General features: G+C 34.0%; 1 protein-coding gene across 1 annotated transcript; it reads left to right on the top strand.

Annotated features, from left to right (window-relative positions):
• The first annotated feature begins 572 nt into the window (after positions 1 to 572).
• Positions 573 to 27,710, top strand: crtac1b (cartilage acidic protein 1b). Its single transcript, XM_042737406.1, has 15 exons — positions 573 to 745; positions 3,612 to 3,802; positions 4,745 to 4,941; positions 5,034 to 5,170; positions 9,942 to 10,098; positions 12,012 to 12,146; positions 12,236 to 12,381; positions 14,582 to 14,718; positions 15,974 to 16,056; positions 18,021 to 18,121; positions 19,154 to 19,322; positions 21,780 to 21,925; positions 22,004 to 22,046; positions 23,511 to 23,654; positions 24,788 to 27,710. Exons 1-15 carry the CDS (start codon positions 701 to 703, stop codon positions 24,901 to 24,903), a joined length of 1,947 nt encoding a protein of 648 aa, XP_042593340.1. The 5' UTR covers positions 573 to 700; the 3' UTR covers positions 24,904 to 27,710.
• Positions 27,711 to 27,993: the final 283 nt, after the last annotated feature.

Here is a 27,993-nt window from a genome sequence, read left to right as displayed (position 1 = left end):
TTTATCTCAAAAGATCAAGGAAGATTTGATTCATTTTGATGTGACCTCATTTAAAGATGTATTTCTAGCTTGTTTGTGAGATTGTAAGTTTAAAAGCCAGCCTGAGGTTTCTGTGTTGCTGTATGAGGTGTTGCTAATGAACATTCGTTAAACCAGTGGGAAAAAAATGATTGGGATTTGGGAAGATGGACTTCTGCCAATGTCCAAGACAGTAGATGAGCCATCACTTTACTATAAATGGCATGGATCCATAAAATGTTCTCATTAAATGGTTATATGATCAGAATGGCAATCATTACTTTAATTAAAAAGAGCTCTTTTTTAAAGAATATGGTCGAATGCACATAATGTAAGAGAGCTTATTTATCAAAGTAACATATTAAGTTTTTCTTTTTCTTTATGTGTACGCTGTACGCTGTAAATTGGATATTAAAATTATTTAAATTCATGAAAATAAGTTACTGTACTGTACGTTAAACCCGTGTTATGAATTATTAAGTACGAAGCCTCAGGTAAGCGTCATTCAGCACGCATAGATCCGCCCTCCAACGCAAGCATTGGTTGCCTCTTTTAAATATTCACCGCAGGGGCTTGTTATTGGATGGATTCTTACACAGCTGATTTCATAAAGCAAATTCTTGGGAAGTTGTGTAAAATCACTAAGAGACATACTCAAGGTCCACAGGGATTCTCTTAATCTATGAGGAGGGAAGACATTTATGAGAAGCGCTGGACTTTCATTCATGTAAGTACCGGTGCTTTTATGTTTGCCGCAGCGTCTTTGAAGTTAAAGCGGCTCCTTTGATCTGATCTTTCACTGCGCATCTAATTAAATGTTCTCAGTAGATCAGATGAGACGAGACAACTGTATTGATAAATAGTCGGGAGATCATAAGAAAATGCTCGGCTTTAGGTCCATTTGCTCTTTCATATTTTTCTTTATTTGCTTCACTTGTTCTGCTCATCGGATTTTAAGACTTTTAAACAAATACGAAACATCACAAGAATGTTTTTCATTTGTTTCCAGTATAGTTTAAATCATGAATTGCATGCATGCTTTCATGATGATGATGATGATTATAATAATACAAATAATAATATCATCATCATCATCATTACTATCATCACTATTATTATTATTAATAATAATAATAACAACAATTAGTATTTTTTTTTGTTAACCATATTTTAAAACTTTATTCAATCCAGGAAACCTCCATCACCTTCATTTAGACTCAGATTTTTTCTTACTTTTAAAGATGAGAAGCTGTATATTTTCTCTAAGTTTACTTTAAAGCAGTGTCTTGTTGTAAGATGAGAGATGCTTGAGGGACTGACTGTGCTGGTGTTTGTCGCAGTCCGATCAGAGACCAGAAATGCATGAGTACACACTCAAGATGAGAGTAAATATTACTTACAAGGTGAAGGTCACAGGCAAAGAGAGTTTACGGTTTAGTATTAAACATTGTAAATATATATGACATTGTTTATATATATGAAATTACAAACTTTGATTTAATAGTTGTATGAAACATTCAGGAAGAAATGTTCATATGAGATAATAATGCATATCATCTAACATCTCTGTTGTAACTGCAGTAAGTGTGTTGTGTGATGATAGCTGCAGTGAGATGAAGCTGATCGCATCATTTCTAGTCAAACTGCCTCCTCGAGATGCAGAGCTGCTGCAAGGACAGATTCACCTCTTCTTGTGGTTCCTCTGCCTGTCTGTGTCTGGATTTATGACCCTGTAGCTGTGAAGACTTAAGTTTGAAACATGTCCAGCTCTCACCTCATCCAAAAAGCTTTTACATCATCATATTACGATGACAGATGACAGTACATACGGAACTCTCCAAGCACTGGTGTTCCACTGCCCTTATCCAGCCGTTTGGAATATTAAAGCTATAAACACTAAATGAATTACAATAAAATGACATGTTTACTCTACTTTTACTGTTTTTGCCTGGCTGTTTTGCACTGAGTTATTAATATGAAAGGGGTAATGCTAGTTATATAGAATAGAACAAACTGACAACCTCTGCGTAGGCCTTTAATCAGTCTGGCTATGTACATTCTGTCAACAACACTCAAATGATCAATGTGCTCAAACCTTTGGTCCAGTAATATGACTAATACAATGCTTCTTTGAGTGCTTGATTACACTTTCATCTCAAACAGCGGAGCATATATTAAGACAACCTTAATCTAAATTAATTACATGGCTTTGATGTTAGAGTTCAATGGGTTGATTAGTGGAGCAGAGGCATGCATATTCCTGAAATTGTTGCTGAAGACGCATACACTCATCTCTCTCCACTTTGTGTTTCTCACCAGGATGTCATCTCTCTTACTTTGCAACATGCTGCACATATGGCTTTGTTGGAATCCAGATTTTGGCTTTCCCTACATTCTAAACTGAGAAAGAAAATGTAACTTTCTTACGTGGAACACCAAAGAAGATCTTTAGCAGAATGTTCCAGCTGTTCTCTTCCATACATTGAAAATGAATGGGGACCCAGACTATCAAGCTCCCAAAATGACTAAAAGCCCTATAAGAGTAGCCCATACAAATATTCCTCTGACATAGGATATTTTTGTGTAAGGAACTGACTTAAATTTAAGCTGCTTATCAACTTGAAAATCTACACTTTCATTGTATGGATATTCCCTTTAAGTTATGGAAACTTATTTCTGAATGTTCTCTAAAAAATGAAATTGTGCAAACAAACATTATAGGAATGTCTAAACCTCTTAGACGAATATCCATCTAAAATATTACAGAAAAACATTCCATAAATGATGTAGAATGTTTTTGTTCTAACTTTTTGAGAACATTCTAATAACAACTGGAAGATTGTTTGCTCTTAAGTTTGAGAAAACCCTTCCAGAACATTCTGAGAACGTAAATTACTACTTTTGTGTTTCACTAAAAAGATATGTGGGTTTGTAAATTAAGGCAGAATTTTTCCTTTTGGGTTACAATAAGGACAAAGGCCTTGTTGTCTATGGCCATGCCTGCATTTACTTATGTTCACATGTAGATAGACAGACAGATAGATTGATTGCTGGCTGAATGTATATATAAAATGTGCAAGTGAGTTCTACATTCTCTTAACAAATCTGATTTAATGATAGATAGATAGAGAGACAGACAGACAGACAGTCAGATACTTAAAAGGATATACAGTATTGAAGGACAGACAGATATATTGATAGAAAGATCATGGCACATGGATTTTGCCATCTTAAATGTCTGTCTCATGTGCAGTGAAATGGCTTCTACTCTCAGATCTTAATTTGGTCAATTCTGACCTGTCACATGTCTGCAGTCTCTGTATTTATGTCTCTGTGCTGTGAGTGTAATGCTGGGAAGGTAATTGCCTCTTAACACTGTAGAAAGCAATTCAGTCTCCTAAAACTCAATGAAAGTGGAATATCTCGATTGTGTGGCTCAGTTCAGGATGTTTTACAGTTCCTCTCACTTCAGTGAGTCATAATCTCCTTGAAAGCATTTTTCACATATCAGGAGGTGAGCATGACTATGATCTTGTCGTAGTTTCCAATCCAAAGATTGTTTTTTTTCTTAAAAAACTTGATGAATTTCACAGGTGACAATGTCAGCGTGGATATTACTGCTCACTGTGGGATTGTCCTGGGGTCAGCGTACTGAACCCATGTTTGCCTCAGTAACTCAGAGTGTTTTCCCGCCGGACTATGAGAATAACCCTACGCAGCTCAACTACGGTGTGGCTGTCACTGATGTGGATGGAGACGGAGATCTGGAGATGTTTGTGACAGGGTGAGTGTACTAGTCTTCAGATCACATTCACTGTTTTTAGCAGAATAATGAAGTGAAACATTTATGACATTATGTTTCTCTAGAGAAAATACTTTTATCAGTGACTAGAAGTTATATGGTGCTTTTGTGCTGTTTGATTGAGCTTACATTTTTGCGATATTGACACAGAGCAGATACACTGGCCAAGAACATTACCTCAGTTTGTGGCCTGAAAGTGATATTTTCTAAGAGAAACAGAAATGTCAAAGCAATTAATTGGGATTATTTGTAAACCATTTGTGAAATGATTTGGATCTTTGTGAATTTGTGTTGATGAAAATAGATGTAATTGGAGAGTTCAATGTTTTGTTTGAGTTGTGCTCAAGAATGAAATTAAGTGCAACTGACAGAATCGTATCTCTAGGGAAACTAGAATCTGTTTTTCCTTCCATTAAATGACAGCCGAGGTGGAATTGTGGGATTGCAGGTCAGTGAAATACACCAACAAAGATGTGCCTTGTTGGAAACTGGAGACAAATAAATGGAATATGGTTATACATTAATCCTTCAAGGCATGTTTTTATTTGAGTTGAGTTCTCAGGGGATATATCTTGAATTAAATGTATTTCTCCTACCCCACTGGCTTTGGTTTTTCTTGTTTTAAGCAATTTTTAAGCATACATCTAACAACAACCATACTTAAAAAAGCAGATGAAATATTTTGGGATATTAATTTAGGATGTTAAAGTAGATTATACTATTGTAAATATTACGTTGTTGTATTAAATAGGTCTATTTATATAATAAAATAGATTTGTAGTATTGAATATTTAAATTTTTTTATATGAAAGCTTTTACTGCAGAACAAGGTATATCAATTAAGGATTTTAAGCTGTGGCCCTTTTTCTGGATTTGTTTGAAATATGTAACTTAATATATAGCTCTACCTTTTTTTCTTCTTAGCTACAATGGCCCAAATCTGGTGTTGAAGTATGACAAGTTTAAGAAGAGGCTTGTTAACATTGCGGTTGACAACCGCAGTTCTCCATATTATGCACTCAGAGATCGACAGGGCAATGCCATCGGAGTGACAGCATGTGACATAGATGGTGATGGCAGAGAGGAAATTTACGTCCTTAACACTAATAACGCCTTCTCAGGTATGAAACAGTTTCATAAACAAGGCTCTGAAGGAAATGCTACAGTAAATGGATGTTAGTTTCATCTAAATTGTTCATGTCGTTTCATGCAGGGAGAGCAACGTACACTGACAAGCTCTTTAAGTTTCGTAATGGGCGGTTTGAGGATCTCCTGAACGATGACATAAATGAACACAGAGACGTTGCCAATCGCGTGGCTGGCCGGTCAGTCGCTTGTGTGGACAGAAAGGTAACACCTCTGCTAAGTTTGCTTTAAATGAAAGCTTTTGGGAAAGCTCAGTGGCAGAAACATTTTCCTCACTAAAACCAACCAGGTGGAAAAATGAATAATTTGCATTTGCAGTTTCCCTCACTCAGATTTTTTAAGATTCTCATCTATTTCAAGGTCAATCCTTTCCAAGTATGGATCAGATGATATGGGAAGTGTTTTCTTCTCCATTGTAAAAGCTGATAAGCTCAATTATTTGTCTACCTCTGCAGTTTTGTTTTCATTTACATTTGCTTAATTGTCCCTGTGGTCCATTTTTAGATGGGGAACCACAGCTGTTGTGAACGTTCTCTGCTAACATGAAACATTCTTAGAACTTTGGCTCAAAGTTATGAACAAACATTTTTTCCACTAATGTTAAGAGAACCTTTGTTCAAAGTTATCTAATAATCTTCTTAAAACATTAGCACAAAAACGTTTATACATCATTAATGGAATGTTTTCTTTTAAGAACATTTTAGTTTAGTTATTTTTTCAATATTACTACTTGTTTCAGAAGATTCAGAGCACATTCAAAAGTAACGTTACCATAATGTTTGCAAAATGATTAAATGATTCCCTTAACATTCATATAACAAAGAAAAAAAGTTTTTAAAACACTGAAAAAAAATGTTTTGAAAGTTTAGTGAACATTCAAAAATAGTGACTTAATGGTAACTTAATGGTAACGTTAGCGTAACATTCTTAGAACATGCAGTATGTTTCGGGTTATTCTCAGCTCTAAAATATTGCACAGTCTAGAAATTGCTCTTCTTGAGTGCAGTCTGTATAAAATGATGTTTAGAAATGCTCATCCAGTAATCATGAATGACTGAAAATAATGGAAATTTCTTGCTCAAAACATTTGGGAAGACTGTTAGAGGTAAATGTAAATAGTAAGTTGCAGCCTGAGGTATGTATTGATCATCAACAGAATTGCAGAACATCAGCATGTGGAATCTGAGGGAAAGTGAGTTCTTGAGGGTGTTGAGTGACTGTTCACATCTCGTTACTGTCTGATCGTTTCACAGTGACAGACTCGAAATCCTCTGCGGCCATCATTTGCTGTCCACCATTAGCGTTGAGTCCTGCCCCTCTCAGCCAACCAAGATGATTGTTCATTTCAAGTGTTCTGCAGTATTTGTCTCTGACATTGAATCATGTGCTGTGATAATTAGAAAACACAAGGCCTCATTTGTTTCTTTTTGTAAGGAGACTTTTTGTAATAGGTGGGAAGTGCCGCCTTCATTTGTCTCACTGCATGTATCAGAGCTCCCACCGTCTGACCATGCTTCACTGGTACCTATAATCCCAAATGGCATGATGAATGGCCAAACATGTCAATGATTTGTATTTAGTCCAAAACACAATAAGCTGAACAGCATATTTCTGCAATTACTTCTGGACTGCATGCGGTTGTGTGGAGCAGTCAGCGGTGAAGGATGCTCAGTAATCCTGGGGAAGAGCTGCAAGGAATTGAAATGGATTTTTTTCCACCCGCAGTCATTTGACTGGGCTGACGATAGTGAGACGGTGCTGCTTAAAACCTTCATCAATGATTTTATGATTTAAATGATTTAGGACCATGCTTATAATAGGTTTGGAGAGAAACAAAACAAAATGTGTTTGGTCTTCTTAGAGTTCAGTTGGAAACCAAAAAAAAATCGCCCTGCCATTTGATACTTTCAAATGATTAATCGTGATTAATCGCATCCAAAATAAAAGTTGTGTGTTGTGTATATTTTTTATGTATATATAAATACACACACATGCATGCATATATTGTTATTTTATTTCTATTGTTATTTTAAATATGTTATTTTATTTCTTTATAATATAAATTATATGAATGTAAATATAGACATGTAAATACATGTAAATATTTTCAAAATATATACTGTATGTGTGTATTTATATACATAATAAATACACACAGAACACACATATATTATGCAAACAAAAACTTTCAACATAAATTCAAATAATAAAAATTAAACATTTAAAAACACTAATGTAATTACATTCATTGTATTATATTTATATTACTGTCTCTTCATTGTAAATTAATTCAAGGCAACACTAAATAATTGTGATAAAAAAATAAAAAAAAGTAACAAATAATTTACCAATGGATGCCATGCTCTTTAATCGAATAGTTCACCCAAAAATTAATATTTGCTAAAAATGTACTCATCCTCACGCAGGGCAAGATGTAGATGAGAATATTTCCTAACTGGAAAAGATTTGAAGAAATTTACCATGAAATCACTTGCTCACTACAAATCCTCAAGACATTTATAATTTCAAACCGTTGCCCCCTGCTAAAATACAACTCTATGCAAAATTTCTCCAGTGAAAAAGTCATCAAGTCTGAATCAGAAGAGAATTACGCACAGATCAAGCCCCGTTTACAAATATTTTGGTGGATTTTGATGTGAGAAGACAACAGGGGAAGGACTTTTTCACTGGAGAAAACATTATTATGGATTATAGACCTGCATTTTAGCCAGAAGCAATGGTTCAACACTGTTATGCCTTATGGATTTGTATCTTACAAATGCACAGATTTTTGCTTCACAAGGTGTTAACTGATGGACTGGAAAAGTGTGGATTATTTTTCTGTTATTTAGTTTTTTTCATCAGCTGTTTGGACTCTCATTCTGATGGCACCCATTTACGGCAGATGATCCATTGGTGAGGAAGTGATGTTAAATTTCTCAAAATCTCTTCCTATAAAGAAACAAACTCAACAATACTAGTGAACTATTTGCTATATGCTTTTAATGGGAACCTCATATAATGGGGTTTTCCCAATGAGTAATAATTGTTTTATATAAATGATTAAATACAATATTTGTATTAAATAATACAGTTAAACTGTCTTAAGACATATACGGTTTTCTCTGGGAACTGTGTTCATTTCTAAGTCTAAAAATGAGTGACAGCTGCTGCCACATGTTGTAAAATGACCCCTGTATATTGTAAATTCCCTTCAGCTTCAGAGACATTAATATTCAAATGCAACGTGTAGTTTTTCTCTCCTTGAACCAAAGCATTGTCATTTGTCACTTCAAAGTGGACAGGAAGACACATGGCCCTGTTTCTGTAAGAGATGGATTGATCCTCACATTCACCCATCTTCATGGGTTAGTGATTACCTGCATCGTGTGCTTATTGCAGCTTTCCCTCCCAATAATACATAAAAGATAAAATTTTACAGTTTAGTCTGCAACAAAATTGTTTTCTCTGTATAGAATTGGTTTAAAAGTGCTAAAACAGTGGTGCCCAAGATTTACATGCAGTATATATATATATATATATATATATATATATATTATATATATATATATATATATATATATATTTTTTTTTTTTTAATGTTCATTGGTTGGTAGATCTATACATTTTTTTTACACCAAACTTTAAACACACAATTTTCAACCCAAAACATTTTTGCAGAAAACTAGAGTTAAAATATGCTTTGAAAGTATTAGTTTCACATACTTTGCTGGCCCTTGTTACTGGCAAAATTTCTGTAAATCTAATTCTTTATTGATAAACAGAGCATGAAAAACATGGAAATCATGACATTAAAACCTAAGCTGCAAATACATTCTGGGGCAGCATCTGTTTTAACTCCATTATGCTTTAATCTGTATTTTCTGACCTGAAGTGGCAGTTATGTAGAAACCAGAGAGCGTTTGACATTTTCATTGTTGTGCCTCATTAGGATTCTGGTCATGAGCTGCTGATATTTATATACTTATGTATATATTTCTTTATTTCACCATTTCCATGTTGTTGGATCGTGGGTGTCTTTATTGAAACCGTGTGCGTAAGTTCATTTGCTTGGCTACTTCACTGACTTCATGTCCACAGGGAATCTTTCTGATAATGGGGTGTGAAATTAATATCCAAGGGGAGGCAATTGAAATATGTGTGTGGTGTGTGAGAGTATGTGTGCATGTGTATACAACATGTGGAGTGTGTGCCAACTTATTTCTCTTATGTTATATGAAGATCACATGACATACATGTTTTTTTTGTTTTTTTTTTGCTATGTTTTACAAATCTTTATTGTGAGAAAATGAGTTACAGTATATTAGATTTTCTACAAATTACATGCCACTGCAACTAACGATTTTGCACCAATTGAGTTTTATTCTTTATGGCCCCTAATAATGTTAGTGTACTTGTTTACCAAGGAGACAGCAGAGTCAGTGAAGAAAAGCATTTTTGAGACGAAATATGTGGTGTGTAATGTTTGTAAATCACAATAAAACAAATTGCCACCTATGAACAAAATCATTATATATCAATGTCAATCAAGCTGTAATTTTGTTAATCAAGCTGTAAATTTATGCAAAAAATATGAAAATATTATTTAATACTTTGTGTAGTATAAATGAAATTAGCCTTGGAAAGACAATTCATTTATTTTATAAATATTTTATTTAATTTAAAATAAAATTAAATAATTTGATTATTTCAGTCATAAAAATTCATCAACTCAGTCTTAACCATTAACAAAAAACATAAAACATTATAATAATTTAATCCGAAAAATTACAAAATAAATGTCAAAAGTGTGAAGTATAGAAGCATAGAAAAATACGTATATTGTGTGTTTGCTTTATTTAGAATTGTGAGAATTTTTAAAAAAACGTTTTTTTCTTTTGTGTTTATGAGATGAAACATTTTTAGTTATCACTATACACTCAACATGTTTTTATATATATATTTCTTTTTTTAGGGAACAGGTCGTTATTCCATCTACATTGCCAATTATGCCAGCGGAACTGTAGGTCCACATGCTCTGATTGAAATGGATGAAAGCTCAAGTGACCCTTCCAAGGGAATCATTGCACTGTCAAACGTGGCTGAACAGGCCGGAGTCAACAAGTTCACAGGTGCGTGTCCGCTTATTTATGAATGCGTGAGCGGGAGTGTGTAAGTGTGCGATGATGTCAGTGAATATATTACTCAAGACTCTTTAACGGCCATGAGCTGTAGGATCCAGGTTTTTTGCCTTGTGACTTGTGATTTACAGTAGAGCTCGGTGCTCATATCAGCTTTGAATCACTGAGTTATAGACAGTGTTTATCAGCTAAAGCAGCCAGTAATAGAGAGAGCAGGGCCCTGGAAGGCAGTGCTGAATAAAGAGATGGAGGTTTTGGCCCACTCAGCTGTTTACTGCACTGAAAGTCATGTGAAGGCACAAGGACAAGTGAGCCGTATTTCAGCTCTGACTTACTCAATGAAGCAGCCATTCCATTAATCACTATGGGGAGAGCAGGGCTTTGGACCACTGTTCAGAGCGGTTTCGGAGAGCACTCTCGAGAAGGGTTCGAGCAGGACAGTCTCAGAAGGGAAGGCAACAAAATTAAGCTTTTGTGATATTCTAGCCTCACTATGGAGGAATCTGTCAAAGTATTGGCAGATTTCACATTTGAATGACACAAAACATGGAACGGCTTCAACCACAATATGTAAATTAAATTAAATTAAATTAAATTAAATTAAATTAAATTAAATTAAATTAAATTAAATTAAATTAAATTAAATTAAATTAAATTAAATTAAATTAAATTAAATTAAATTTAATTTAATTTAATTTAAATTTTAAATTTTATTATTCACATATTTAATATTTAATTCATATTATTAGTATATTATCATGCATTTAAATGACAAAACATTGAATGGTTTCAACAACGTTTAATTTCATTTTACATCTATTTTATTTTATATTTTATTTTGTTTGTATTTTATTAACTGTCTTATTGTTTAAATGACACAAAACAAATTTCATTCTTTTTTTTTAACCAATGCATATTTTATTATTTATTTATTTATTTATTTATTTTTTACATTTCACATATTTTATTCACATTTTTCACATATCACATTTAAATGACACAATCATGGGATGATTTCAGCAACATGTTTTATTTGACTTATATTATAAATGCAGTTTTATTTGATTTATTCACTTCACATATTTCATATTTCACATTTTATTTACATTATTCACCTATTATTGCATGTACAAATTGCACAAAACACGGAATGGTTTCCACTATGGAAACCATGTTTTATGTATGTTTTATTTAATTTATATTATAAATGCATATTATAAAATATGTTTTATTTATTATATATTATTTTAATCACATATTTCATATTTCTCTGACATTGTTTACATTATTCACATGTTTCACATTTCTTTCATATTGCTTACATTATTCACATATTATCACGTTCAAATGACACAAAACATGGAATGGTTAAATTATATTGGTTTCAGAATTTTATTTTATTTTATTTTATTATTTTATTTTATTTTATTTTATTTTATTTTATTTTACATTTTGTTAATACATTTTGTTTATTTTATTTATTTTTTTATTTTATTTTATTAGTTGATCCCTCTCCAAAATTTCTGTCCAAATGTCTTGCATGCTCATATTTAGCATTAATAAAAGCCTGGTCCTGCTGGGCTTTAAGAAATAAAAACACAATTTACTTTAAAGCTGCTACGAAAAATTGTTCATCATGAAAAGCACTATACAAAATAAAGAATTGCTTGCTGCTGTAATAAAAATAGATCACAGATCTATAAAATAGATATCCCCGTAATAAGATTTAATGTAAAGCATCTGGTTAAATGCACGTTCACACTCCCTGTAATGTGATTATGGGCAGTCAGAGTCTGTGTCAGCAAAAGCAGCAGAGAGCCGCTGCTGGGGAAATGAGCTGGAAAACCACTAATGATTTCTGCTGTGCATTTGGTGATGATGGCCATCTCTGCTGTGTGTTACAGGGGGACGGGGGGTTGTGGTCGGTCCCATCCTCAGTCAGACCCTACCTGATATTTTCTGTGACAATGAGTACAGCCCTAACTTCCTGTTTCGCAACAACGGAGACGGTACATTTACAGATGTGGCAGCACAAGCGGGTAAGCAAGAGCTGGTGCATTTTTGAAAGGTGGGTTTGTTAGCATTTCACAGCAAACATGCAATAAAATATTTTTATTTGTTGTCACAGGGGTTGATGACCCCATGCAGCATGGCCGTGGAGTGACGTTGGCAGATTTTAATCGGGATGGGAAGACTGACATTATCTATGGAAACTGGAATGGGCCGCATCGTCTGTTCCTACAACTCAGCAATAATCGCAAGCAAAGGTTTAAGGTGCAGGTTTTAAAATCACTATTTTCATATTCTTTTATCTGTAATGGAAGCAAAAAGGGTTTACTGAAGTGCTTGCCAGGCCTGAAACTTTAACACAGTTACTTAGCTGCCTTCAAAACACTGGTGTTTCCCCTAGGAAATGCAAATCTAGTTGTTGTTTTTTTAATTAGATGTGAATATACTGAATGGTAGGTTTCATCTTTGTTATGCAGAACAAAACATGATCCCTACATTTTGATCTGTATAATTAAATCCTTCTGAGAGAGGACAGAGGATAAAATAATACCATCTGCTGTCTGATTAGAGTATTCAATTATTCTCTAATCATTGTTCTATTGTTTGAGCAGCGACCCAGCTCTCGTTTCATCTGGTAAAGCACAGTGATTGTAATTAGTCACAGTAAGATCGAAGAACCTCTTTATTTTCCTGAGACTTAAACAGGAAGTTTTATAAATCTGTGGAAAGCTTGACTGATTCAAGTCTGAATGTTGTGAGAAATGTTTATTTATTTATTTCTTTCGCATAACCTACTTTTCAAAAGTTTGGAGTCAGTACTGATTTTCTTTTTAAAGAAATGTATACATTATTTCATAAAGGATGCGTTAATTTGATCAAAAGTGGCGATGAAGACTTTTATAGTGTTACAAATGATTGATGTGTTCTGTTGAAATTTCAATTTATGGAAGTATCCTAAAAAAGTATGTCATGGTTTTTCACAAAAATAAGAAGCAGAACTGTTTTCAATGTTGTTGAAATGCGTAAGTCTTAAAGAACCTCTGTCAGCTCTCTTTAAGCACATTGTTGTCTAAGAGAAACATTTGTGATGTGGGCCCAGTCAGAATTTGTAAGTCTGCTAATCTTGAACTAATGGTTTAATTAGGCTATGTAAGCAAGCCTGTCCTTAAATAAATAATAATAATTAAAGAAGTAATGAACCCAAAATATTATCTATTTATTTTCCAGCAATAGTTAGTCATGAACCTTTGGATCTGTATCCCTCGAGTGTGTCAGGTAATTGTGTTTGGTATGGAAGGATCTGTGCTGTGTGTGTAGGTCTTCCTCAGCTTCAGTTTGATCCTAGTGTTAGCGCCAGTGATTGGCTTCTTTAGCACAGAGATAAATGTCAGCAGGAAGCTGTTTTATGTGGGTCAGTTGTTGGGTTAATGTCTCATGGGAAACCTTACAGAAGGATTTGTGCATCAGCGTAGGGCATTGTGCCCTTTGCCAGGTATAACTACATTGTGATTAAGATGCTCTGTTATTCTGTGTGTTAATTAAACTTTGGCTGAACAAATCTATCTATCTATCTATCTATCTATCTATCTATCTATCTATCTATCTATCTATCTATCTATCTATCTATCTATCTATCTATCTATCTATCTATCTATCTATCTATCTATCTATCATCTATCTATCTATCTATCTATCTATCTATCTATCTATCTTTCTGTCTCGTTCTAAGGTACATCTATCTATCGTTCTGTCTATCGTTCTAAGGTACATCTATCTATCTATCTATCTATCTATCTATCTATCTATCTATCTATCGTTCTATCGTTCTATCGTTCTATCTATCTATCTATCTATCTATCTATCTATCTATCTATCTATCTATCTATCTATCTATCTATCTATCTATCATTTGTTCGTTCTCTCTGTCTATACACTCATCTTTCCATCTATCTGAGATGCTCAGTATTGTCTCATGTTCAGCTGTACTCAGCTCCTCTGCTGGTTCCTGTCCAGAGATGGCCATCAAGATGGCCTCTCCTTCAACCAGACAGCAGAAGGTCACTTCATGGGCTTTCGCCTGCAGGTTTTATGAGCCCTATAATTAAAATTGGGGTTAATACTTGAGAGAGTGCCAGCATGCTCAATAACTCTTCCATGACTCGTTGCTGCACTACTGAAGCGCGACGATAGCAGCTACTTTTCTCTGCTCCCACTCCCTGAAGTTTTTAGACTGTGATTTACCTGCAGCTAAGATCTTTATGTCATAGATATCATACATTTGACTCTCCAAATCTTAAAGCTGATGCTCTCCTGTCAGCGAAGGAAAAATACTTTGCCGTCCCAGTTTAATCTGTAGAAACAACTATATTATAAGGAAGACGTTCTTCAGGTGATTTTCCCAAGTGTAAAGAGTCTCAACACTGTGGTGTTTCAAATTTTGATATGCTGATATTCTCTGTACCAGGACATCGCCACACAGAAGTTTTCCATGCCATCTCCTGTTCGTACTGTCATCGCAGCCGACTTTGATAATGACAATGAACTGGAGGTTTTTTTCAACAACATTGCCTACAGAGGACCATCAGCCAACAGACTGTTCAGGTGTGTACTCTACTGATATGCATAGGCTACTTCAGAGTGGTGCAGAACACATAAAGGAGATATTTAGCAGGATGTTAACACTGATTTTTTTCCATTTTTTATAGTATTTAATAACATTTTACTTAAATTTGCTTTAAATTGCTTTAGTATGTATGTATATTTTATTTTAATTTTAGTCATTTTGTTTTGTGTTTTTTTATTTTTATTTTTTGTAATATTTCTATTTAGCTTGAATTGATTTTCATTTCAATTTTAGTTTTATAAATTATTTTCATTTTGCTTATTTTATACAGTTAGTTCATTTATAATTTTAAGTTGTTTGTTTTAAGTCTAATATTTTTATTTTATTTTTATTTTATTTTATTTTATTTTATTTTATTTTATTTTATTTTATTTTATTTTATTTCAGTTTTAATTTTAATGACGTAAACAATTCTTATAGTTTTAGTTACCAATTAAAACTACTGGTCACTATTCACTTCCATTGTATGGAAAAGAACAACAACTTTCTGATAAAACCTTTGTCCCATACAAAACATCAGTAGGATATAAACAAATTCTGTTGTTTCAAATAATTATAATTAAAAATGAATGTAACAATGAATGTACAGTAACCTGTCTTGGATATTTGGATACATTTATACAATTTCCTACTTGGTCGAACTGACCTGTATTATCATTATGTAACAGAGTAATTTCTTTAACATTTACATTGTAAGGTAGGAAATAATTATGGAAACTCTCTCTCTATTTTGGGGATTTGGTGGTAAGCCCAGGCGGCACGACAAGCCAGCAAGTCCAACTGCCAGACCACAAACAAACCCAGTCCAACCACAACTCTACCTGATGGGAAATTCCCCCAACATCCGACCTCACCCGTTACACGATGGCTTTCTAATGAGAAGACTGGATGTAGCATTAAACAGAACATTGTTTCAAATTAGTTTCTAATCCCATACTCAAACAGTCTGGACCTCGGTTCTCAGAAAGCAAAGATTTAAGTTTTTTATATAAAGAAACCTTTTAGTTAGCATTATTAGTCATCAAAATATAAAGTATGAACTTCCAGGCCTAGAAATGTTTTAACTGAATCAATATTGCGGGGGTTTCATGAGCCCGTAAATGAATATCTCCTTTGAGACATGTTGTATAACATGCAGCTGACAAGGTACATTTGTCTTTGACTGTTCCTTTGTGTGGAGCTCTCTCAAGCCAAAAGGCAAAGTGAGTAAGTAATTCATCTTTACCATGGCAGAGTTTCTCGGAGAGAACATGGAGATCCACAGATTGAGGAGCTGAACGTCGGGGAGGCCGCTGAACCAGAGGGACGGGGAACCGGTATGAAGGGTTTGGCTGGTCCATTACATTTAAATTTAGGACTGTTTATTTTGTAAATCCATTTCATGAGTTTTAAAAATGGTAAATTAAGATTTTCCCCTTAAAATAACTTGAAAATGAACCAAAGCTTTTCATTTATTATTATTATTATTATTGTTATTTTTTTTTTGAATTAACAATTAATATTAACAACCTCAACCACATATTTTCAAAAAACATCACAACACAACACATATATTGTAAAAAATAGTACCATACTTTCCTGTCAATCATCCACGGTGCTTAAACTTTTTTTCTCTCTTTTTTCTTTTGACATGGCTAGTGAAAAATGTACACTATTATTAAAATGTTTTGGGCCATTACGATTGTTTTTTTCTGAAAGAAATTTTTATTTTTTATTCAGGATTAAACTGAAAATTACATTTAACATATTTTTGAACTTTCTATTCATCATAAAATCTTGAAAAAGGTGTCATGGTTTTCACAAAACATTTAGCAGCACAACTGTTTTAAAAATTGATAATAATAAGAAATGTTTCTTGAGCAGCAAATCAGCATATTAGAAAGATTTCTGAAGGATCACGTGACACTGAAGACTGGAGTAACGATGCTGAAAATTTAGCTTTACCATCACAGAAATAAATTACATTTTGAAAATATAATACATTCTAATATTATTCACTTTATTGTTTTATGTTTTTTTCTTTTTAAAAACATTTTAAGAACTTACTGACTCCAAACTTTATCTACAAACCTTAATCCTAGTTATCTCCTCTCTACCACTAGATGGCATTATAAATCCAGGCTTGTGTGTCCAGTGTTGCCAATTTAGCAATTTTGTTGCTAAATTTAGCAACTTTTCAGACTACCCTGACAACTTTTTCTTCCAAAAGCACCTAGCAACAAATTTAGCAATTTTTGCAATTTATTTGGCATCTTTTAGCAACTTTTGATAAGTGACAATAAAAAAGGCACACACAAAAAGAGGAAACTAAAGATGCCTAGCAAGTGCACACATCACGTGAATTGAGTAAGCTGCTATTTGCAATTGTTCAATTTAATAATAATAATAACTGAATAATAGTTAATTTATGATACACTTTGTTAGTAGCTCGTACCTGCGATTGTTGCTCAGTTAGTACACTGTAAGAAAAATGGAAAAGATACTAGTAATTTTCCAGGACATTATCCATTATCACCCTGTAACCTGAAAACACAATTTCAAATGCAGAAAAAAAAAAAAAAAAACAATAAGGAAAATTCTTTCATATTAACATAGATTGTGCCCTATTTTAACAGATGTTTCTTAGAGTGTAGCATACTAACTAACTACTAATACACTGCTTAAAGCCAAAGACTATAGAAATCCTTGAAAGTGACTTTTTTAAAGCATAATTGCTGAGAATGTGTATTACTAGTTTACTAGCTATTAAAATAAATAAATAAATTGTAATCATTCAAAAATGTGTAAGTGTATAATAATTTAATGTACTAAAAATACAGTTATTTACATTTTAATATTATATTATGCATTATTTTACAAACATCTAAATTAATAAAAAAAAAATAAGTATGTGTGTGTGTGTATATATATATATATATATATATATATATATATATATATATATATATATATATATATATATTTTTTTTTTTTTTTTTTTTTTTTTTTTTTTTTTTTTGCTGAGATTTAGCAACAAATTGGCCTTCCTTTAGCAAATTTCTCTGAAACTTAGTTGGCAACACAGTGTGTAACTGTATCGTGGGTCACTTACTGACATTTAGAATCGAGTGCAGTCACCACTCAATCTGAATTATCATCATCATCATTAGAAAGCCACTAATGTAGAACTGGTCTAAAGTTAAAGATTATTATTATAATTTTTTTTTTTTTGGTATTAATGTTGAGAACCAGAAATAACATTTGTTACAGCTGTGTCTGAGTAGAATGACCTGTATTTCAGGAGCAGCTGTGACTGATTTTGATGGAGATGGACAGCTGGATCTTCTGGTGACGCACGGGGAAAGTGCAGCTCAACCCATCTCAGTGTATCGAGTCATTCAGGTGAGGACGTGTTTAGACCTGTCAGCCACTTTTAGGCAAAATACTAATTCAAATGTTTATCCCCCCATTATACAAACACTGTCAGCCACTTTTAGGCAAAATACTACCTCAAATGTTTATCCCCCCATTATACAGTTGATACAACTGTATAACATAATTGGCCGCGGTCATTTGTAACAGCGTCATTCGCTTTACTTGTACTTAAACAGTCCTTTGTGCTGCTTTTACTACTAATTATGTATTATTCTAATTTATTATCATAATCACACTAGTTTGTAGAGCAAATAGTTTTACCATATACTTAACTTTGAGGTTTTTCTAACAAATGGCAGCTTAATAAATAGGAGGTCTCAAAGAAAATAGTACCTTCATGTTGCAAGATTATTAGAAATATAATACAAAATATAGAAATGCAGTATAACATGAATGTGGATAGCATAGATAATATTGTCTAGGAAGAATTTGAAGAAATATAATTTAGTTAATTTCAAAATCTCGAATTATCTTGGAATTATTTCTCAGTGGAAAAAAATTCCATTTGCTCTCCTTTTAATCTCATTGCTGTCTAGAAGAAAATTAATTAATAGATCTAATTTGCTGTTTTTAGGCATGCATCATATAGCTTAGAAACAGTAGGGTGACCATGCTTACTCTTTTCCCAGAATTCAAAATTCCTAAAATGTCAAGGTTTTGGCTTCATTTTCCTATTGACGTGCTCTCTGCAGTCTTCTATATTATATGTACACATAATTGCATTGCTTTGACCGTTCTCTGTAGATCCAACCTTCTCACACTTGTTGATTATGTACAATGCCTGAACGCTATTGGTCGAACTACTTTTCAGTCATTACCTTCATCAAGTATGAATACAAAGCCGAATGCCAGACGTTGTAGGCAATTCCAGACTAGGGCATAAACAAAAAGAGGATGTATGCTCATCCTAAAAAGAGTATTTTGCATTTCTGGTTAAAGTTTAACAACTGAACGTGCTGTTCTGACATAGAGTTATTAGTTGTTGCTTTCTCATTACAGGGCTCATCTAATAAATGGCTTCGTGTGATTCCACGCACACAGTTTGGGGCTTTTGCACGTGGGGCAAAGGTGATAGTCTACACCAAGCGAAACGGCCCTCACATGCGCATTATAGATGGAGGATCAGGGTACTTGTGCGAGATGGAGCCAGTGGCTCACTTTGGACTCGGTATGTATTTCTTTCCCACTCTCTTTCCCTAAAAAGCCTGCCTAAAACAATCTTTGCGGGAAAATCACATTAAGAAAGAAACAGCTATGAAATTGACCAGACCTGTAAAATATCTATTTCAAGTGCATCCACCATCTCGGAAATGTTCAGGGTCGCCGAGCAGCGGGAAAACAAGCTTTCGCTCTGCTGACTCATTACAGAGAAACAATTATGATGTAACTCTAGGTCATGTTCAGCGGGGGGCTTGGGGTCTCAGTAACATAATCCTCCGCGTGGAGGCCGGCTCCTTGAATATCCTCATAGACTGAAGGTCCGGAGAGAAGCCTGCAGGTGCAGCAGCCGGTGGCAGCAGACCGGGACCTTTTCCCCACGGCTCGGCCATGTTACAGATGCTTGGAGGCACATGGCTTCATCTGGGAGCTATCAGACAGATTTGTGGCAGGAATAGGCTGCCAGCTGGAAGCTCAGATTGTTCTGAATGTGCTGTGAAAAACAAAACGATAGCCATCAGTGGTCACTGGATCACCCTGAGGGCTCGTAAATATGTGCGTACGTGTTCAGGCCTCTCATCGATGTTTCTTTCAGTAAGAGTGTTTGCAAATTGATGTAAAATATCTGCTCTACAAAGTAAATCCATAGCACAGTTTATGGTATCAGATTATGGTAGTCCAATTTAATTTTAATTTTTACACATTTTTAACACACTTTTATCTCACAATTGCAGCTTTATTTCTTGAAATGGTGACTTTGTCTCGAAATACTTTATGACATAATATCTAACAATGGTATCTTATATCTCAAAAGTGCATCTTTATTTCTCACAGTTTTGACTGTACATTTCACATTTGTGAGTTTATATCTCATATTGCGACTTTAGTTCTTAATAAAGTTCTCAGTTATGTTTCAGATTAAACAGGATGTTACAAATTTGCTTAGTGACCTAATTAGTTAAATAGAGCAGAATCTTAATTCTTCAAAATTAAGACTTTCAGATTTAGATTTTTTTTATGTTTAAATTAAAAAATTTTTTTTTTTAGAAGAGATTTGAATTCTTAGATTTCTTTAACAAAAACTTGCATGGTATATAAAAAATAAATAAATAAAATAAAAAAATTGATCATGCCAAATTTTTTTAGACTAAATTAATCAGTTATTTTTTAATTAATTTAGATTATTAGATATTTACATGTTTTGATTTCTCTGACAAAAAAAAGTCTAAATAAAATATGGATTTTTTTTTTTTTTTTTTTTTTTTTTCCATTTTACATTTTTTGCTTTTTCAAACCAAAAATACCTTTATACACCTTAACAGAAAAAAATATTATTTATTTATTTTTTGAAATTTTGAGTATTTTGATTTCTCAGAAATTTTTTTTTTTGGTAAAATCTAAATAAAAAAAAAACCTATTAAATATAATGTATAAAAATATATTATTAAAACTTTTTGTTAGTCAATATTATCAGTATTACATGGAGTTACCTAAACCCTGCAATCAACAATCATTTTCCACATGCTGAATTTGAAGATTGCCTTTATTAAATAAAAACCCGACAGATGCTCAATTGTTTTCTCCAAGTAAACTGTGTCTTTCAGTAACCGCTGGTGAAATGTCATGCTTTTTGTCTCGCGAGGCAGCCTTGGTCCTGCCAGGAGCCCTGTGGATCTGTTTACCTAAGAAATGTCGCTTTAATTAAGAACTGGGAAGGCAGTCAGCTTCTCTACTGCTTGACTAAAGGCTATAATGGAAAGAAAGTCTAGCGCCCACCCTGTCCCTCCTCATTTTAACTCCTTTGAAGTTCTGCCTTCCTCCTCCACCACATTCATTTCCAATGGATGATCTCTCCGTTCATGATCACCACTACAGTCTCCTCTAACGGCCGTGTTAATTACTGTCCCCACCGTCTGTGAGAAAGTGTCTCTGACAATCAGATTGAAGGTAGTAAATGGATGCTTCTGTAAACCTTCTTAAATGAAGTGCTTTCCAACCACCGCGCCATTTATATGGCTCCTTATTTCAGCCACGGAACAACAGACAGATTTCATCGGTCTGGCATATGAGAATCTCATTGCTTTAATGCCTCAGTGACTGCTATGCCAGAAACTCTCTGGCCTGTGAACCCCACACACCGGCAGTCATGAGAAACCGGCTCTGCCGACATCAAATGAGACGTGTTCAGGCTTCGCTGCTCACGACGCTGCCCACAGCTGAGACTGAACACATTCTTGTGCATTTGTTTAAGAGTCTACGTGGTCCGTGCCAAACCAGAGCCTATTCCAACCTGGCTTTTGCCGAGAAACTTCTTGGGAGGGCCCTTTCTCCAGAATGGTATTTTTCCATGGAGAGCTGTACATTAAGAAAAGAAATCATTCATTATGTCTCCTAAGCCTGAGGGGAAGTTATAAAGACGGACTGCTCGTGAAGTACTGAAAGGATTGCTGCTTTGCCGCCCTGACAGGGAAAGATGTGGCCACCAGTGTGGAAGTGTTCTGGCCAGATGGACGTTCTGTGGCGAGACCTCTTCAGCCCAGCGATATGAACAAAGTGATGGAGATCTATTACCCTGAGAATGAGGAAGAGGCAACCCAAGTGGTGGAAATTGAGGTACGTACCCTACCTGTCATACTCACGTTCTACATCTGAGGGGTTTAATTGTTGTACAAATGCTCTTTCTTTTCACAGTGTGGACCAGGATTTGAAGTCAATGAAAATGGCCGTTGCACCGGTAAGTTTTTTGAGCGACGTGACCTTAAACCTCCCATAGGCCTAAAACCCATAAACAATCACACACACACACACACACACACACACACACACACACACACACACACACACACACACACACACACACACACACACACACACTTGTTTCTGTGAATTGTGGATACTTTTCATAGACTTCTATTACATTCATACTGACCAGTCAATATTTTCTATCCCCTAACCCTAAACATACCCCTTACAGAAAACCTGTTTGCATTGTTACACTTTCAGATAAACATCATTTACTATTTTTAATCATTTTAATAATCCTTCGTGGGGACAACAGGCTGGTCCCCACAATGTCAAAAATTTCAGGTTTTACTATGCTTGTGGGGACATTTGGTCCCCACAGTGTGGCATAAACAAGTTCACACACACGTATTAAATATAAAAATCAATATTTACAACGAATACATATGACTTCTTATATTTATTGTATATAAATTGCAAGTACTTAACAAATAAATAAATTAATTAATTAATAATAAAAATTATATATGAATATTACTATATAAATAATTTATACATTAGTGCTGTCAAACGATAAATCACATCTAAAATAAATGTTTTTGTTTACATAATATATGAGTGTGTACTGTGTATATTTATGTATCTATAAATACAAACACATGCATGTATATACTTACAAAAAACATGTTATGTTTATATATGAAATATATTTATATATAATAAAAGTATAATAATATAAATATATAAATGTATATACATGTAAACATTTTCAAAATATATACTGTATTTGTGTGTATTTATAAATACATAATAAATAAACAAACAAACAGTACAAATACATATATTATGTAAACATTTTTTATTTTGGATGCGATTAATCATGATTAATTGTTTGACAGCACTAATATAAATATATATATAAAATACTAAATACACTAAATACTAGCTGTAGACTGTGCACATGCTGAGGACATATATAAGTTGCTGGCTCTCAGGGACATAAATTTGAGTCCGGCCTGGATTATAGTGTGTCCCATCTACAGTATAGCCTCATGCAAGAATGAAAGCAAAAAAAGTCCTAAAATAAAATAAAGACATTGGGTCATTATTTTGGCGACAGGCTAATGGAAAACTGTGGGTCAATTCTCCTATGTGATTCTAATATGAAGCCCTGTTTGATAACGTGGTGCAAAGCAGTTCAAATCAGTCACTCACGAGGTTCCATTTCAGTTAGGATGTTGCCTTAATAGGAATCTTCCTATATAAGCAGTAGACAGCATGACAACTCAGCAGGTTTTGGAACAGAAGCTGTGTCAGTCATCATGAGTTTGAGGTAGTAGGAGTGTTCCATGCACACATACAGTATAAAGGTATCTAAAAGTATTCACCCCCACAAAAAATGTGATATTCACTTCTGAAACTTTGCATGTTTATTCCGCTCCTCTTCATTAACTAGACCAAGACGAGTGCACACAGTTCCCATCTGTCTGTCCCTCTGAGCGACCCGTCTGCACCAACACCTACGGGAGCTTCAAGTGCCGTGCAAACAAGAGGTGTAACCAGGGATACGAGCCTAATGACGAAGGGACAGCATGTGTAGGTGAGCTGAGACTAAAGCCAGATGATTAGAGTGGCTTGATGCAGTAAGGAACCCCTGAGTTTGCCCTCATTCCACATAGGTAGAGTTTCACTTTTGAGCTTTGGGGCAATGTCTCAAACTGTCCTCAGATTTGCAAAGATACCAAAGTTTGCAAGTCAGAAATTTAAATATGAACTCAAACATTTCTCACTTCCAAGACCAAATTATGCAAACTGTATATTTTTATTTTACATCAGCTGTTTTCTAATATCTTTCTATTTTAATTTCACCCAATTCATTTTTGAAATTTGTGAATAAACTGTAAAAAACAAACAAACTTTAATGTAGGATTTTCTTTAGAAATTATTTTCACTTAGAATTCACTAATAATAGTTACAAAGAGGCCGTAAGTAACACACTGAATTATATGTGACCCTGGACCACAAAACCAGTCATATGGGTAAATTTTTTGAAATTGAGATTAATACATCACCTGAAAACTGATGTATGGTTAGTTAGGACTAAGGACAACTAAGTTAGTTAGGACTTTGAAAATCTGGAATCTGAGGGTGCAAAAAAATCTAAATAATGAGAAAATCACCTTTAAAGTTGTCTAAATGAAGTTCTTAGCAATGCATATTACTAATCAAAAATTAAGTTTTTAAATATTTACAGTATGAAATTTACAAAATATCTTCATGTAAAACCATACAAACTTAATATCCTAATGATTTTTGGTATAAAAGTAAAATCAATAAATTTTGACCCATACACTGTATTTTTGGCTCTTGCTACAAATATACCCCAGCGACTTGAGACATTGTAAATGCAAACATTTGTCACTTTCAAGACCAAATGCAAAGTGAGTTTACAACTCTATATTCTTATTTTACATCAACTATCGTTTAATATCATTCTGTTTTCATTTCTCCCAATGATTGCTTAAAAAAGAAGAATTAATATGTATTTGAAACAGTTTTCATTCATTATATAATAGAAAAATCACAAATTACAAAGAAAAGGCAAGCAATTAAATACAATTTTTAAGTAGATTTCTTTGGGGGTAAAAGATGCTTCAATAATCTTTATTTACAATGTCAAATAAAAACATTTTTTTACAGTGTAGTTTGCTTCTCTTTCCTTTATCTCTGCAGCCCAGGTGGCTTATTTTGGAGGAAACAGATCCTCAGCCTCCAAGCGCTTGGCTTCCCATCTTTGGCCTCTCGTACTAACTCTTCTTGCTGTCTTCACTGCTTGCTTGGGGGCATGAAGGGCAGTGCCTCCCCTCTCCTGACATCTTTTCCACCCTGCTTGGTCTTCGATTCTCTGCTTTCCTTTCGTTTTCGCACTGAGGTGTTTGGGAGTCAGCTGTAAAATGAACTCTCCATGGACCTGTCACTCTTGCAATGTCCTCACTAACAGACCTGTATAAATAATGTTTTGCTTTCCAGTTGGGAACAACAAAAGATCCCTGTTTTTAAGATAAAAAAAGTATTCCCATAGAAAGATCTTCATGTTCATCAACTGTGATGTGGGATAAGATTGTGATTGTAATGATCTTTATGAAAGGCCGTGTCCCAGCGTGTTACAGGCGATTATGAGTTCTAGCGCATTCAGTCTCAAATCAGCAGCAGCGTGTTAGCAGGTTTTCCAGGAGAGCATATGCCCGGCCATCTGTTTCACGCAAGGTTACATTCCTTGTGCTCTGAATAATACATTCACAAGAGATCCGTACCGTTCACTTTTAACCCTCACCAGTACTCAAGACTGCCCTTGGGATCGGTGCATGTTTTTGGCATGGATGAGTATTGCAAAACATAGTTTCATTTAGCAAAATGTTGTTCAGATTTATACATGTGGGATTTTACAGTGATCTAGCTGCAAAAACAGACCCAGACCACATCGTGAAGTAAATTTTTTTTTTTTAATCATATTTTAATAGACTTTTGTCAGTTTTATTTGAGTGTTGGTTGTTGCTTTGATAGGATATGATGTCTTTTTATTTACAAATTTGCCATGATCTTAACCAAGACTTACTTTAAAATATTTTAACTTTAAAATAAAGAGTTCAGTACAGTCATTTTCTATAAAAAAGTGTGGCCGTTGGTCAAAAAGAGAGAGAGGGAGAGAAAATTAAAAGTAGTCCATACAACTTCTGTGCAGTCTTGTGCAGTCAAGACTAATAATAGTTTTGTGTGAGAAATAAGCAGAAATTTAAAGGAATGGTTAATGCATATAAGTTGGAAATATGTGAATGCAATGAAAAAAAAATGGTGTACGATTTATTTGAAACAATTTTCACACAGAAATTGCTAGTAAATAAAAAAAAAAAAAAAAAAAAAAAATTTGAAGTAGAAATATTACAACTTTTTTTTTTTAATCACATGAACTATTCATTGTAAAATGAATGTTTCATGCAAATATAAAAATGGTCATTATTTACCTATCTTCATTTTATTTTTAGGCTTGTATGCTGTTATTTATTTTTATAGAACATAGAAAAGAATCTTCACACAACTTCTTTTCCTCATATGTGACCATGCCTGACAAGAAGCTAAAAAAATAAAATAAAATAAAAAAATGATTGATCCATACAGTCTTTTAAAGATATAAGATCGTTTTTATGAAGAACAGACCAAAGTCTAGGTCATTTTTCAATGAAAAGTATGGTCTGATTCTCACACAAAGCTTGCCAATGGCTTCTTAAGTCTGGAAAGAAAGCACACAAATCATATGGACCACTTTTATTGTGTTTTGTTTAGGTCCTTTTAGAGGATAAGTACTGTAAATACATAATGACAGAATTTTATTTGTAGGTGAACTAACCTTTGAAGACATTATTCACTGGTAATGGCTTTGGATTTTTTTCCCCTTATTCTAAACCGGTCGGCTTAGTAAATGCATCACTATGTATTGTAGATGTTTATTTTTTTATTCATTTTTATAAATTGATTTAATTTTTGCCTTTTCATCCCTAGTTATTGGGAATATTACAGATTGCTATGCAGAATATTCACCAAAGGTTAATGAACCGTGTGTGGCTCAGTGAAAAAGGCATTTTAAAATGCAGTACGAGTTCTGTTTGCTTTGGATGTAAATATTGTTATTTCCTACAGAATGTTCTTGACTGAAATGAGACTGCTTATACAGGATCACCGATTTCAGTGCATCAGTGTTGCTACAGAGCTCAGAATCCACATTCGCTGCATTTTTTAAACATTGTGTAATGTCATAACTGGACTCAATGCTTTTGAACAGTCTCACCAGTAACATTTGATATGAATTCACTGTGGTCTTTGATGGAGGTGTTAAATAACTTCTGAACTGACTCATGATGTGTTCATTGGCTAAAGACCCCTCAGTCTCCAGGGGCGAATAGATTCTCTTGATTTTATTACGCTGTTCTAATTTTCCATGTCATGACTCAGACGAAACATGTGCCGACTGCTTCGGGAAAAATGTCAGATCTCACAAGAGCTGACAGATGCCACCTATAATTATTATTTAAATGATACATGTAGTTAGAGAGCAGATTAAATCAAGCTTACCTCAGTGTCATGGTTACAAGGAAAGGCACAGTGTGGAATCTCAATAAATGCATGTCATGGTAAAGGGAAATGTGAAAATAGGATCTGTCTTTGTAATTTCTGCCAAAGCGATTCTGTTGAAAATGCCAGCATGAGTTTCTAATGCTAGTCTAGAGTGGTTTGAGCTGCTTAACTAGCATGATTTCACTGTAAAAAGACTGGTTAGGCTAGTTAAGAAGCTTGGTGGGCAGCAGACCAGCATGCAAAACACAATATACACTGGTGTTTTCAGCAGGAATTAATACTGAAGTACTGAATGATTAATCAGATTATATTATGAGCTGCTCCCGATGAAGATTTAATCACTTTTATGTAGAAATGATTTATATGGAAATAGCACACAAGTCTAAACTTTCATTGAAAAGATGGCAGTGTTGACTTGATCCTGTCTTTTGGTTTTTGAATGAATAGTTGCTAATTTTCTTTGGCTATAATTCGCTATAATTTGGGATCCATGTGTACAATAAAGTCAAGACCTTTTTCTGTTTTATTTATTGTCTTGTTTTTTTTGTCACAGAAATGCTCAACATCTATGAGCCTCCTGAAGCCTGCTACCACCTCAAAGTAAAAAAAAAAAGAAAGAAAAATAATATATAATAAACTAATAATAATTTATACGAGGCAGAAAGGGGCCTTCCATTCTCCCTCTATACAAAGCTAAAAAAAAAAAAAAAATCAGCAACCCTTTATAACCTTAATTACAAATATTAACTTACATTGCTATATTAAAATAAAACTTAACAGCTAATTATAAAGTTCAAATGAGTTACTTG

Source organism: Cyprinus carpio, chromosome B13, assembly GCF_018340385.1.
Source record: "Cyprinus carpio isolate SPL01 chromosome B13, ASM1834038v1, whole genome shotgun sequence".
NCBI classification, from domain to species: Eukaryota; Metazoa; Chordata; class Actinopteri; order Cypriniformes; family Cyprinidae; genus Cyprinus; species Cyprinus carpio.
Note: the sequence above shows the minus strand (reverse complement) of the source record. Positions and strands in the feature narration are given on the sequence as shown.

Excerpts from the sequence above, each read along its gene's own strand:
- crtac1b (XM_042737406.1), top strand. The coding sequence starts at position 701 with ATGAGGAGGGAAGACATTTATGAGAAGCGCTGGACTTTCATTCAT. Across the intron at positions 3,803-4,744 it reads CTGGAGATGTTTGTGACAGG|CTACAATGGCCCAAATCTGG; the intron begins GTGAGTGTACTA and ends TTTTCTTCTTAG. Across the intron at positions 22,047-23,510 it reads TGAAAATGGCCGTTGCACCG|ACCAAGACGAGTGCACACAG; the intron begins GTAAGTTTTTTG and ends TTCATTAACTAG.